This window comes from Tupaia chinensis, unplaced genomic scaffold (genome assembly GCF_000334495.1).
Source record: "Tupaia chinensis unplaced genomic scaffold, TupChi_1.0 Scaffold000348_1, whole genome shotgun sequence".
NCBI lineage: Eukaryota > Metazoa > Chordata > Mammalia > Scandentia > Tupaiidae > Tupaia > Tupaia belangeri.
In genome coordinates, this window is record NW_006159842.1 from 1,014,345 (window position 1) to 1,028,675 (window position 14,331).

The 14,331-nt window shown below is 44.3% G+C and overlaps 1 protein-coding gene across 1 annotated transcript in view; it reads left to right on the forward strand.

Moving 5' to 3' along the window:
* Positions 1-14,331, forward strand: part of CBL (Cbl proto-oncogene) — a 101,209-nt gene that overhangs the window by 78,074 nt on the left and 8,804 nt on the right. The window contains exons 11-12 of the mRNA XM_006152326.3: positions 10,551-10,682; positions 10,767-11,144. Of these exons, the coding sequence (XP_006152388.1) occupies positions 10,551-10,682; positions 10,767-11,144 (510 nt within the window). The remainder of the gene's footprint in view (positions 1-10,550; positions 10,683-10,766; positions 11,145-14,331) is intronic.

The window sequence follows — 14,331 nt, forward strand, 5'->3', positions numbered from 1 at the left end:
TTTATAGTTTGTGGCTCCACAAGGCTAATCAAACTGGGATTTCTTGAGGGACTGGTGGTTGCCCGGTGGTAATACAGCTAGGCCCATATGGGAAAGGTCCTGGGTTTACATTCCCAGGACCTCCCTGAGCACTGGAGCTGGGAGTGGATCATGGTGTGAAGATCTGTTGGCAGTGCCCTTCCATCTCTGCCTCTTGTGGAAGAAAGAAATAAAGATTTGTGTTTGTTTTTAATTTCTCCCTGTTTTGTCTTGGTATTTTCTATGTGATTTACCTTATTCTTCATCTCCTAGAGAATCATTCCAAACTGCATTCTGTAACCCTTTCTCCTAGTTTACACACACTGGAGTCTAGGCCTGGTCAGGTATTCTGGGACCCGTGAGTGTGTCTATCATAGAACTTATGACCTGTGAGCCAGCAGTGGCATGGTAGTTGAGGGGGCAGAATCCCAAACACCAACTGCACAGTTCAGGTCCTGTACCCAGCATGTTGAAAAGGATGCGTAGATGTGTGTGTGTGCATGCCCAAAATCCTGAGAAGAGAATGGAGGAGAAGGCACTGTGGCCTGGACATCACCCTACAGGGTAAATTCTGATCTACCTCCAGCCAGTGCATGTGCCATATGGCAAAAACCTTAAGAAAAGCAAAGAAAGAAATGAAAATACCTATATTTTGTCATATAATTTTAGAGACAGATAATCTTCATTATGGAGAATTAAGTATTCTCAGTGTTGATGTGGGTATAAGTGAGTCTCATCTTTTTGAAGGACATTTTGACATCTGTCAAGATGTTTAATGTCCGGGACCAGCAGTTGGCGTAATGGCTATGTCGCTGTACTCCCATGTGGTTGACCGCAGTTAGAGTCTCGGACCTGGTAACTTAAAACACTCCAGGCACGTGTGTGTGCATGCCCAAGATCCTGAGAGGAGAATGGAGGAGAAGGGATTTCAACGTGGCCTCCCCCCCTGGGGGGTTGATTTCTTGCTTTCTGTCTCTCTCTGTCTTTCTGGCGAGGGCATGCACCCTCTAATAAAAACCTCTCCCCCCCCCCAAAAAAAAGAAGGAAAAAAAGAAAAGATGTTTAATGTTCAGTTTGAATTAGCACATTAAATATTCTTTTCTTTATTTTTTTTCAGGTTTTTTGCATAGGGTGTATGTACTTATCAGAGGGGGAGGGGGGATTTATCTTTAAAAAATACTCAGACAGGGACTAGCATATAGCATAATGATTATGTCACTGGACTCTCACATAATCAACTGCAGTTCCAGTCCCAGACCTGGCAGCTTAAAACTCATGAAGTGTGTGTGCATCCATGCCCAAAATTCCAAGAGGAAAATAGAAGAGAAGGGATTGCAATGTGGCCATCTCCCCTGGAGGGGTGATTTCTCCCTTTCTGTCTCTGTCTCTCCGGCAAGTGCATGTGCCTTATAGCAAAAAATCTCTCTGAATGGAAAAAAAAAAAATACTCAGGCAAGTGTACAAAAATGATGTAGTTATTCTTTTTTTCTTTTTTTTTTAAGAGCTATTTTTGCTATAGGGCACGTATGTTTGTCAGAGAGACAGAAAGTGAGACATCATCCCCCTAGGGCATGGCCACACAGCAATCCCTTCTTCTCTATTGTCCTCTTAGGATATTGGACATGCACTCACACATGCCCGGCGTGAGTTTTCAGCCACCGGGTCTGGGACCTGAACTGCTGCTGACTATGTGGGAGTCCAGTGACAAAACCTTTTTTTTTTCTGAGGTTTTTGCTATAAGGCACGTGTGCTTGCCAGAAAGACAAAGAGAGACAAAAGGTGAGAAATCATCCCCCAGGGGAGATGGCCATGCCGCAGTCCCTTCTCTAGTCTCTCAGGATCTTGGGCATGCACGCACACATGGCTGGCATGAGTTTAAGCCACCAGCTCCAGGACTCGAACTGCGGTCAACTACATAGGAGTCCAGTGACATAGCCATTAAACCAACAGCTGGTCCCAACACAACCATTAAACCATCTGCTGGTCCTGATATAGTTAGTCTTACAGCAGTTTGTAATAACTAAAACTAAGAAACAACCCACATGTCCATCAGAAAAAAAAACGTTCATGTGTTAATACTCTATTTCTGCCATAATAAATCACTACAGATTTAGTAGCTTAAAACAACACAGACCTGTGATCCCTTAGCTCTGTAGGTTAGAAGTCCAGCGCATGTCTCACTAGGCTCATACCCAGGTGCTGGCAGGCCTGCTTTCCTTTCCAAAGTTTCTGAAGGGAGATCTGCTTCCTTACTTGTTTGGGCTTGGCAGGATTTATTTCCTTGCAGTCGTGGGATTAAGATCCCATGTTCCTTGCTGATGGCATTCTCAGCTCGTAGGGGCCAGCTGTGTTCTTTGACTCCTGGGCTCCTTTCCTCTATTTCCAGTTGTACCTTTCTTTTTTTTTTGGAGAGGTTTTTGCTATAGGGCGCGTGCGTTCGCCAGACAGACAGAGAGAGACAGAGAGACAGAAAGCGAGAAATCACCCCGCGGGGGATGGCCACGCCGCAATCCCTTCTCCTCCATTCTCCTCTCGGGATCTTGGGCACGCACGCACACGCGCCCGGCGTGAGTTTAAGCGACGGGGTCCGGGACGCGAACCGCGGTCGACTACATGGGAGTCCAGCAACATAGCCATTACGCTAACTGCTGGTCCCCAGTTGTACCTTTCTGAAATTCTCTACTTTTAAAGGCTCATGGAATTAAATTGGGTCTGCCAATAGGGCAGGATAATTTTCCCACTTTAAGATCCATACCTTGAGGCCATGAGGTGGTGTAGTGGTTAAGTAACTGGATTCCCACATGGCCCACCATAGGTGGGCGCCTGTGTGTGCGCACCCAAGATCCCAAGAGGAGAATGGAGGAGAAGGGATTGCGGCATGGCCATCTCCCCTGACAAGTGATTTCTTGCTTTCTGTCTCTCTCTGTCTCTCTCTGTCTTTCTGGTCGCAGGTGCCCTATAGCAAAAAGCTCTGGGGGAAGGGCGTTTCACTTCACTTTCTTTTTACCCTTGATTCCCTTCCTCTCATCTTCCCCTTTTTCCTATCCTCCTCCACAATTGTTCTCCGTTCTTCTGTATCTTCCAATCTCAGTTTCTGCCACAGAGTGTAGACATTTGACATATATTGATTGGGCACATACAGTGCCTCTTTTTCATTGTCTGGCTTGTTTTGCTTAGTAATCTTTTGTCTTTGTCCACTTTCTATGTACAGGGTCTCATTTTTTTAATGCTGAGTAGTATTCCATACAGTATACGTGCCACAACTTTTCAATCCATTCATTTATTTGTGAACATTTGTGTTGGTTTATTTTCTTATCAATTGTGAATAATGCCTGAGTAAACACAGATGTGCATGCACTTTTCCAACCTAGTGTTTTACTGTTCTTTGGGTAGATACCCCAGAATGGAATTACTGAATCACGGTAGTTCTCTTTGTAGGTCTTTGAGGAACCTCCATGTTGTCCTCCACCGTGGCTGTACTAATTTACATTCCCACCAACAGTGTAGGAGAGTTCCCTTTTTACCACAGCCTCACCAGCACTTAGCTTTTTTTTTAATCTTAGCCATTCTGACTGGGGTTAAGTGGTATCTCATTGTGGTCTTGATTTGCATCTCCCTTTATGATAAGGGATGTTGAACATTCTTTCATATGCTTTTGCGCTGTTTGTATGTTGTTCTTAGAGAGTTGTCTATTAAGCTCTCTGTTCATTTGCCTATCTTTTAACTGGCTTGATTGAGGGTAAGGGCTAAGCTGCTTGAGTTCCCTGCATATTTAGGGTTATCAGGCATATCAGTCCCTTATTTGAGGCATTGTTTGTAAATATATTTTCCCATTCCAACAGTTGCCAATTCATTCTAATTGTTGTTTCTTTTGCTGTGCAGAAACTTTTAATCTGATGTAATCTCATTTGTCTATTTTTGGGCTTATTGCCTATGCTTTAAGAGTCTTTTTTTTTTTTAAAGAATTATTTTTTTTAAAAAAAAGAATTATTATTTTATTTATTACTATTAGTATTATTTTTTTTAATTTGACCAGAGAGAGAGAGAGAAAGGAAAAGTGAGAAAGCAAGCTACTAGGTCTGAGACTCAAAGCACAGTTGGCCATGTGGGAGTCCAGAAGCTTTACCACCATGCCACCTGCTAGCTCCTGAGGGTCTTATTTAAGAAGTCTTTACCTACTCCAATGTCTCCATGAGTTTCCCCGTGTTATCCACTAGTAGTTTTATAGTTTGAGTCTTGGGTTTAGATCTTCGATCCATTTTGAGTTGATTTTTGTAAATGGTGAGAAGGTAGGTACCCAGTTTTTCCAGCTCCATTGCTAAAGAGATTTTCTTTTTCCAGCTCTATTTACTGGTACCCCTTGTCAAAAATCAGCTGGCTTTATGTTTTGGGGGTTATTATTGGGGTCTCTATTCTGTTCCATTGGTCCACATACCTGTTTTTATGCCAATACCATGCTGTTTTAATTATCACTGCTTTGTAATGTATTTTGGGGTCAGAGAGTAAGATACCTCCTATTCTACTTTTCTTACACAGTATTTCTTTGGCAACACTGGGCCTTTTATGATTTCGGATGAATTCTATGATTATTTTTTATAAATCTGTGAAGACTATCTCTGGTAATTTGATTGGGATTGCATTACATTCGTATATTAATTTGAGTAGGATAGACATTTTAATTATACTAATTCTTCCAATCCATGAACATGGAATGTCTTTTCACTTCTTTGTGTCATTTTCGTTTTTTTTTTAAAGTTTTTCATAGTTTTTCTTGTAGAGGTCTTTGACTTCTTTGGATAGGTTTACTCCTAGGCATCTTTTTAAAAAAATCAAAGTGAGGATGCCAGCAGGTGGCATAGTTAAAGTGCTGGACTCCCACATGGGCTGACTGCAGTTTAAGTCCCAGACCCAGAAGCTTGAAAATCACATCTGGTGTGTGGGCATGTATGTCAAAAATCTCAAAGGAAGAATGGAGGAGAAGAGATTGTGGCATGGCCATTTTCCTGGGAGACGATTTCTCACTTTTTCTCTCTCTTTCTCAATATCTCTCTTTCTCTAGTGAGTATACATGCCCTATGGCAAAAAAATCTTAAAAAATAAAAAATCTAACTGAGAGTTGTCTACACGGTCTGGTGGTTAAGACAACTAGATCCCACATGATCGATGCTGCATTTTAAGTCAGGGATGCAGTAGCTTGAGAAACACGTGTGCATGCCCAGAATCCCAAAAGGTGGGACAGATGGGGGAGAAGAGATTATAATAGCATAGCCATTCCCCCAGTGAGGGTGCTTTCTCCTCTCCCTTACTCTCTCTCTGTTGAGCACATGTGTCCTCTAGCAAAAAAATAAAGAATCCAAGTGAGAATCCAGCCATAGAGGCTAGTGCTAGTGCAGTGTCCTGCTTGCTGGGGCCATGAGGAAGACCAGAGTTTGAGGGTCAGCCTGTCTCTTCTGGACACACGTGGCATGCCCATGATCCTAGCTGACTGGAAAGGCTGTGGGGAGGATTGCAGTGGAACACCCCACTGTGGGGGCTTATCTTTCTCTCATGAAAGAAGTCAACTTCGTGGAGTTAACAGATAGCGTAGCAGTTACATTGCTGGACTTTCACGTGGCCGACCACAATTTGAGTCCCAAACCCAGTGGCTTGAGACTCATACCAGGTGCATGTGTGTGTACCCCAAGATCCCACAAGGAGAATGGAGGAGAAAGGACTGTGGTGTGGCCATTCCCCCTGGGGGGGTGATTTCTCACTTTCACTCTTATTCTTTCTCTCTCTGGTGAGCACATGCACCCTAAGGCATAAACTTTAAAAAAAGGAAAAAAGGGGAACCAGCAGTTAGCGTAATGGCTATGTCGCTGGACTCCCACGTAGTTGAACACGGTTCGAGTCCCAGACCTGGTGGCTTAAACTCACGCCAGGCACATGTGCATGTGTGCCCAAGATCCTGAAAGGAGAATGGAGAAGGGATTATGGCGTGGCCATCCCCCCTGGGGGGTGATTTCTCGCTTTCTGTCTCTATGCCTCTCTCTGTCTGTCTGGCGAGTGCATGTGCCCTATAGTGAAAAAAACCTCTCCGGAAAAAAAAAAAAAAGGAAAAAAGGAAACTTTAAAAAAAATCCAAATTGGGACCAGCAGTTGGTGTAATGGCTATGTCACTGGACTCCCATGTAGTTGAACACGGTTCGAGTCCCAGACCTGGTGGCTTAAACTCACGCCAGGCACATGTGCATGTGTGCCCAAGATCCTGAAAGGAGAATGGAGAAGGGATTATGGCGTGGCCATCCCCCCTGGGGGGTGATTTCTTGCTTTCTGTCTCTCTCTCTTTCTGGTGAACGCACAGAGGCCCTATAGTGGAAAAACCTCCCCCCACCCTGCCAAAAAAAAAAAAAATCCAAATTAAAAATACACATAGAGGGGGCCAGCAGGCGAAGTGGTGGTTAAGGACGCTGGATTCCCATGTGGCCGACAGCGATTCAAGTCCCGGCCCTGAAGGCTCACTTTCTCTCTCTGTCTGTCTCTGTCCCTCTCTGATCAAATTAAAATAAATAAATAAATATATAAATAAATAAAGTTCAATGAAATAATTCTTTAAAAAAAAATACACATGGATTTTCTCATAATTTAAAAGAATTGCTGAAAGGCTCACAGGAAAACTGGTTCTCTGACTGTTCTCTCCCCGACTCCAACTCCTCTCTCTACTCCCATTCAGATTTTTCAGTTCTTTAAAAAAATTTTTAAAAAGATTGTGATTTAACTTAATTTAGTTTGACTGGAGAGGGATAGAGTGAGAGAGAAAGAGAGGGAAAGTGAGAAAGGAAGCCGCCAGGTCTGAGACTCAAACCAGTCGGCCATGTGGGAGTCCAGTGCCCTTAACCACCACGCCATCTGTCGGCCCCAGGTTTTTCAATTCTTAGAACTGTTTCCTACCTCCATGCTTCAATTTGCTTATATTGCTTTATTTTTATTAGTTATCTGTTCACCTCTGAGATTATGGAAGATTTCGGTCTCTTACTGTTTTCCATCTTCCTACTCTTTATCCTCCCACTATATTGTTATTTTCATGTGTGTTTTTTTTTTTTTTTCTAAATCAATATTCAGTGTTGAAATCATTTTGTTCCATGGGACCAGCAGTTGGCGTAATGGCTATGTAGCTGGACTCACATAGTTGACCACGGTTTAAGTCCTGGACCCAGTGGCTTAAACTCTCGCCGTCGCATGTGCGTGCATGCCCAAGATCCCGAGAGGAGATTGGAGAAGGGATTGCGGCATGGCCATTTCCCCCGGAGGATGATTTCTCGCTTTCTTTCTGGCGAGCGTACACGCCCTATAGCAAAAACCTTTCCCCCAAAAAAAGAAATGATTTTGTTCCTTACTGTGCCAAGTAGTATCTTACATTGCAATTACTTGTGCCTTTTTATACAACCTTTTGTTTTTCCTGGGATAATTATTTTTATATCCTTAGTTTCCAGTTTGTACCTGTCACTAGCATGCCGCCCCATGCTCTTGCAGGCTCTCGCAGTGTGATCTTCTGCGCAGGAAAACCTGCCTGAGCAGCGCTCCCACAGTGCAGTGCGGCTGTGGTGCCCATGCTGGCAGCTGCTAGTTCTGCAGGTGTACAGGGCTCCTGCACCCCGAGCTTCCCCCAGCCTCGGACTTCGTTGCCTGTTTTCTGTGGGTGTGCCTATTTCTTGGCTCCCACGTTTCCCTCTTTCTCACTTTTCTTTCTTGTTTGGTTGAGTATGTTCTCAAAACAGCTTTCTGTGGAAAGGTGAGAGAGAAACTTTCTGAGACCTTTACTATCTTAAAATGCCTCTATTTAGCCCTCAAACTTCAGTTGACAAGTTACAGAATTCTAGATTGAAAAAATACTCAACTCCAAGTTTTATGGCTTCTCTAGTTTCAGCTATTGAGTGCATTTTTGCTTTTTGGTACTCTCTGTTCCCTGAAGTTTTTTTTTTTTTTTTTTTTTTTTTGGAGAGGTTTTTGCTATAGGGCGCTTGCGCTCACCCGAAAGACAAGACAGAGAGACAGCAAGAAGTCACCCCCTGGGGGGATGGCCACAATTCCCTCTCCTCCATTCTCCTCTTGGGATCTTGGGCACACACGCACACACGCCTGGCATGAGTTTAAGCCACTGGGTCCGGGACTCGAACCATGGTCAACTACATGGGAGACCAGTGACATAGCTAACTGCTGGTCCCCCAACATATTCATTTTCTGTTTGTGTTTTTCTCTTTTTTCGGAACTTATTATATGTTGAGATAAAAGAATATTGCATGATAGGCTGGCCCTACAGCCCGGTGGTTAAGGGACACTGAATCCCATATGATGGCCACTGTTTGAATCTTGACAGCTTGAAAAACTCACCAGGTGCATGCAATTGCATGCCCCAAATCCTGACAGGATGGAGAAATGGAGACAGGATTGTGGTATGATCATGTTCCTTTGGGTGGTGCATTCTCTTTCTCTCTCTCGCTCTCGCTCTGTCTCTTTCTCCCTGGCATGCATGTGTACATGCCCTCTGGCAACTAAAGAAAAGAACATTACATAGAACTTTATTGTATATTGGAATAAAAGACCCTTGCAGGGAACAGTTATTTTGAGCCATGAATTGAAGAGGGATTAGCTCAGCCCTCTGTGCTTGAAGGAGAGACAGAGCTGGATGAGGGTACATGCAGCCTTCCTGGTGGGGAACAGTGGGAAGGAAGGCTCAGAGGTGGAACCCTTGTAGCAACTACAGGAGATGCTGAGATGGGCCACACCAGAACCCAGTGGTACTGCTAGGTGGTGTGGGAAGTCCCGGGGAACCGCGACCAGACTACTGAGATGGAAAGCAAGGCAGGAAGGACAGTTCCACTCAGGGAAGATCGGGAGTTACTGACACTCTCTGAGTTAGTGAGTGTGTAGGGATGGCTGCGCTGATAATGGTGCCAGAAGGGTTTGTGAGGTAATAAGATGGTTATACTGAAGCGGAGCTGACGTGGTTAAGTCGGATGGAAGGACGGTTTGGATATGAGATTCTTACAGGGAAAACCCAGCAGAGTATAGTGATGATCAAGTGAGCGGTCGCCCGACTACATTGTGACCTTCCCAGTCCTTGAGCTGTTTAAGGGCTCGTGCTGCACCGTCAGCTGACGGAGCACATGCAAGGAGCAGCCACCCAGCACTGGTGGCAGGAGGCTGTGTGCTCCTCGGTCACCTTTCACAAGTCCAGTGTCACGTCCTGTTGGGGAGTGCAGATGCAGACAAATGCAGAGTGGTACCCGTGTGACTTACCGTGCTTCTCCTGACAGCTCGTGGGACTGGAAGCAGGGAGACGGCCACAGCTATCCTTGTCGTTGTTCTGTCTAACTTGGTGTTTCGTACTTGTATAACACAGATGTATGTAAAATAGCAATTCCTTTTGGTTACCAAATTGATACCACTCATTTCTCTGAGGGATTCAAGACGCTTTTTAGTGACATTGTTGATCGCTCACTCTTACAAATATCGTTTTTCCTTTATCATATTAACTCAGAGAGCTCATCATCTTTGATCTTTCTTTATTCTGCCCCATAAGCATTGTTTCCTAGGTGGTTTATTTAGAGGTTAATGTCTACCCCCTTCTTTTTATATGTATTGCTTTTTTTTTTTAAAAAATTAGGTCACGTACACCGGCTAGAAAGAGAGGTGTGGGAAAACAAGGAAGCCCTCTCCAACCTCCCGTGGACATGGGACACTGCATTCCCCTCTCCTCCATCTCTGTCGCATTTCAGCACTTGGAGCATGCACGCTCACTCACCCAGCATGTCTTTCATGTCACCAGTCCGAGACTTGAACTGTGCAGCCATGTGGGATTCAGCCGCCTTAACCACTGGGACATAGGCTGGCCTCGTTGCTCTTTTTAATCTTGATAAGATTTCTTCCTACAGAGATGAGGAGATAGAAAATTGTATTGATAGTACTTTAAAAAGCATAAGCAAGGAAGCCCTTTGTAGGCACTGCCGTTTCTAGGTAACGTTTGGCCTGCCCTCTGCTTACTAGTTCTGTGACTGAGAGTGCCCTCTTATGGTGACACAAAAATAGTCAGGAAGTGCTGCGACCCTCAGCGTGAGTTTTTTTGTTTTGTTTTTTGAAGAGGTTTTTATCTTAGGGTGCGTGCTCTTGCTGGAGAGACAGACAGAGACAGTGAGAGCGGAAGTGAGAAGTCCACCCCCTGACTGCAGGGGATGTCCAGGCCGTAATCCCTTCTCCATTCTCCTCCCAGGATCTTGTCTGGTGTGATTTTTCAAGCCACTGGGTTTGAGATCAAACCACAGTCATCCGTATGGGAGTCCAGCAGTATAACCATTAAACCATCTCCTGGCTCAAAGTTGGAGTTTTTAAAGAGGGATTTATGTGACCTCTCCCTGCCTCCCAAGCCCAAGTGTGGCCTGTTGATAGTTGTATTTAGTGTTCACCTCATATTTGCCATATACAGCGTTAGGAGGAGCTGAAAGATGCCACTTACTCAAACAAGCATAACCTGGTAAAAACTGTGTTTGCTCTAGGTTGAACGACCGCCTTCTCCATTCTCCATGGCCCCACAAGCTTCCCTTCCCCCTGTGCCACCACGACTTGACCTTCTACAACAGCGAATCTCTATTCCTTCAAGTACTTCTAGTCTTGGAGCAGCTTCTAAGGTAAAGCACGTCCATTTCTAGGTTTCTGAGTCTGTGCTGTGCATTGATGGGTTTCCATTGATGGCTCCCATCATGCTTCCACAGGCCGCACCTGGCTCTCTTCACAAGGATAAACCATTGCCGATACCTCCCACACTTCGAGATCTTCCGCCGCCACCCCCTCCAGACCGGCCGTATTCTATTGGAGCAGAAGCCCGGCCCCAGAGGCGCCCCCTGCCTTGTACACCAGGCGAATGTCCATCCAGGGACAAATTACCCCCTGTCCCCTCAAGCCGCCTTGGGGACTCATGGCTGCCTCGGCCAATCCCCAAAGTTCCAGTAGCTGCCCCAAGCTCCAGTGAACCCTGGACAGGAAGAGAATTAACCAACCGACACTCACTTCCATTTTCCTTGCCCTCACAAATGGAGCCCAGAGCAGATGTGTCTAGGCTTGGAAGCACATTCAGTCTGGATACCTCTGTGGTGAGTCATAATTTTGAAATTATTTAGCTTGTTAACAAATATTTGTGGGGTCAGCAGGTGGCATGGCAGTTAAGGCATAGGATCCCACACAGCTAACTGCGTGGTTTGAGTCTTGGACCTTGTGGCTTGAAAATAACACTGGGCACGTGTGTGTGCATGACCAAAATCCTGGGAGGAGACTGGAGGAGAATGGATTATTGTGTGGCCATCCCTCTTGAGGGATGATTTCTCACTTTGCCTCTCTCTCTCTCTCTCTGGCAAGTGCATGCCCTATAGCAAATCTAAAAGAAAAAATTACACACACACACACAAATATTTGTGGATGATATTTTATGGATCAAAATTTTGTTGTAGGGTTTGTATTGGATTCAGAGATAATAGACTTCCTACCCTCAGAGGTATACATGTTAATAGAGCAGATAGGGCAGCTTGTGAATACTCTCGTAAATATCATGAGTAATATAAGTAGGAAACACGTAAGTTTGGGAGAAAGGAGAGAGTGCTTCCGGGTAGAGCAGTCAGGAGAGTGTGGAAAGAGTTGATCCTGAATGTGAAGTATTTGGGTGAAAGCATATATAGTTTTAAAAGCAGAGCCACAATGTCAGAGCTGCCTAAGGGGAATAATGAATAGGTTATTTGGAATGGAGCAGAAAATTTGTGTCTTAGTAAAGGAACATTTTAACACTGGATTAGAGAACTTTGAATTTGCCTCCAAAAAGAATCTGAATTTATTTGGTAGAAAATGAGGGACATTTGAAGGTTTTACATTAGTGGAGTGACATGACCAAAACGATGGATTGAAAGGATTGATCTAGAAGCCAGCAGGCAGCATGGTGGCTAAAGTGCTGAGCTCCCTCATAGCTGACCACAATTCGAGTCTTGGACCTGGCAGCTTACTTTCTCATTCTCCCTCTCTGTCTCTTTCCGGTCAAATTAAGAAAATAATAACAACAGAGACCAGCAGGTAGCCTAATGGTTACGTTGCTGGACTCCCATGTAATTGACAGTGGTTTGAGTCCTGAACCCGGCAGCTTAAAACTCACACCGGGCATGTGTGTGTGTGCTTGCCAAAAATCCTGAGAGGAGACTGGAGGAGAAGGGATTGAGGTGTGGCCATTCCCACCAGGGGGTGATTTCTCACCTTCTGCTTCTCTGTCTCTCCGGTGAGTGCCCACACCCTATAGCAAAAATATCTTTTTAAAAAATAAAAAATAGGGACCAGCAGGTGGCGTGGTGGTTAAGGCGCTGGACACTCCCACATGGCCAACCATGGTTGGACCTGGTGGCTTCCTTTCTCACTTTCCCTCTTTGTCTCTGTGTCTCTCTCTGGTCAAGTTTAAAAATGAATGAATAAATAAAATTAAATAAATTAAAAAAAATAAAAATAATAGTGCTAAATCAAATTAAATAAGTAATTTTGTTTTCATTATTTAGAGAATATTTTATTAGTTTCTGTAATCAAACCCATGTATATAAGACCTTACATATTTAATACAGAGCATTACACCTGTACCAATGGAAAAAAATTACGTTAACGTTTCTAGACCAATATGGCTGTTAATTTCTGTACAATGCCAACTCAACACAGTAAACTGGGATACTTTCTCCAAAGTTGACAGCATAGCTAAAGTTTCCAAAAATTCAAATTATATATATATATGTATCTGTATATATGTGTATATTTATATAAAAAAAACAATAATAGCAGTATGTTACACATCAATAGCAGCAACAGCCTTTCCAGGTTCTGCAGTCATCTGAACAAAATTATAGAGACATCCGTCACACTCTATTAAAAAAAAAAGATAAAAAGCAAAACAACCCCCCCGAAACTTACTTTACAATATATATAATTATATAATTTATTAAAATTAACTTAACACAATTAATATACAGTACAAAATGTTAACAGTAGTCATTTTACAATTCAATAAGCACTTCAAATACAGAAATGTTGAGATGCCAAAACTACACTCAGCAACTGCTGCATCAATGACTCTAGCTCGCTAGTTCAGGCTGAACATTCACCCTTCGAAGCACTTCTTCAGGCATGCAAAAAACAGGACTAACGGGTTTAATCTGTTCTTCTCCCAAAAGTGACAATCCGGCAATTCCAAATAACGTATGAGAAGGATCCACCATATCTCCTGGTCTGTCTGCAAATCCCCGTTTCTTCATCTTGACCTGCTGAGATGAAACTACGCAGTTTTTCTCTATCACTCCAATGCAACCCTCCAATTATCTTTAGGGAGGCCAAAACCCACCATGAATAGCATACATCTGGTAACTTCTCTGGTCGTCCATTGAGTCCACCTGAAGGTGACTGTCGCTCCCAAAGCCACGAACCAAGTAAATCAGAATTTACTTGATGCAGCTGACTAGTAATAGCCAGGAATCCTGCCCAGCATGAGATTCAGAACCTGGTCTGCAACCAAATCCACCATCAAAGTTCATACAGGAGGGAACCAGCAGTTAGTGTAATGGCTATGTCGCTGGACTCCCACGTAGTCGACTGCGGTTCGGTCCTAGACCCGGTGGCTTAAAACTCACGCAGGGTGCATGTGCGTGCGTGCCCAGGATCCTGAGAGGAGAATGGAGAAGGGATTGCGGCGTGACCATCCCCCCTGGGGGGTGATTTTTCACTTTCTGTCTCTATGTCTCTCTCTCTCTGGCGAACGCATGCGCCCTATAGTGAAAAAAAAACCTCTTCAAAAAAAAAAATTCATACAGGATAAAACAAATTCAATTGCCTTTTCCACATTGATAGCATCAAGTTTCCCCAGTAGAGCCAAAGTTGCCACTGCACAAAAAGACAATCTCGTATCAATTTCTCCTTATCTTTTAGACTGGCCCACTCTGTTCCCGTGCTCCTGTATGTTGATATAACTACCACAGTGCATGCTGGAACTTCCAGCAGAGCAGCTAGACCAGCTGCTTACCGGGACCCCAAATCCAGCAAAAGAACCATCTTCTGGGAACCAGCAGTTAGCGTAATGGCCATGTTGCTGGACTCCCACGTAGTCGACCGCGGTTCGTGTCCTAGACCTGGTGGCTTAAAACTCAGGCCGGGCGTGTTTGCATGCGTACCCAAGATCCCGAGAGGAGAATGGAGGAGAAGGGATTGCGGCGTGACCATCCCCCCTGGGGGCTGATTTCTCGCTTTCTGTCTCTATGTCTCTCTCTATCT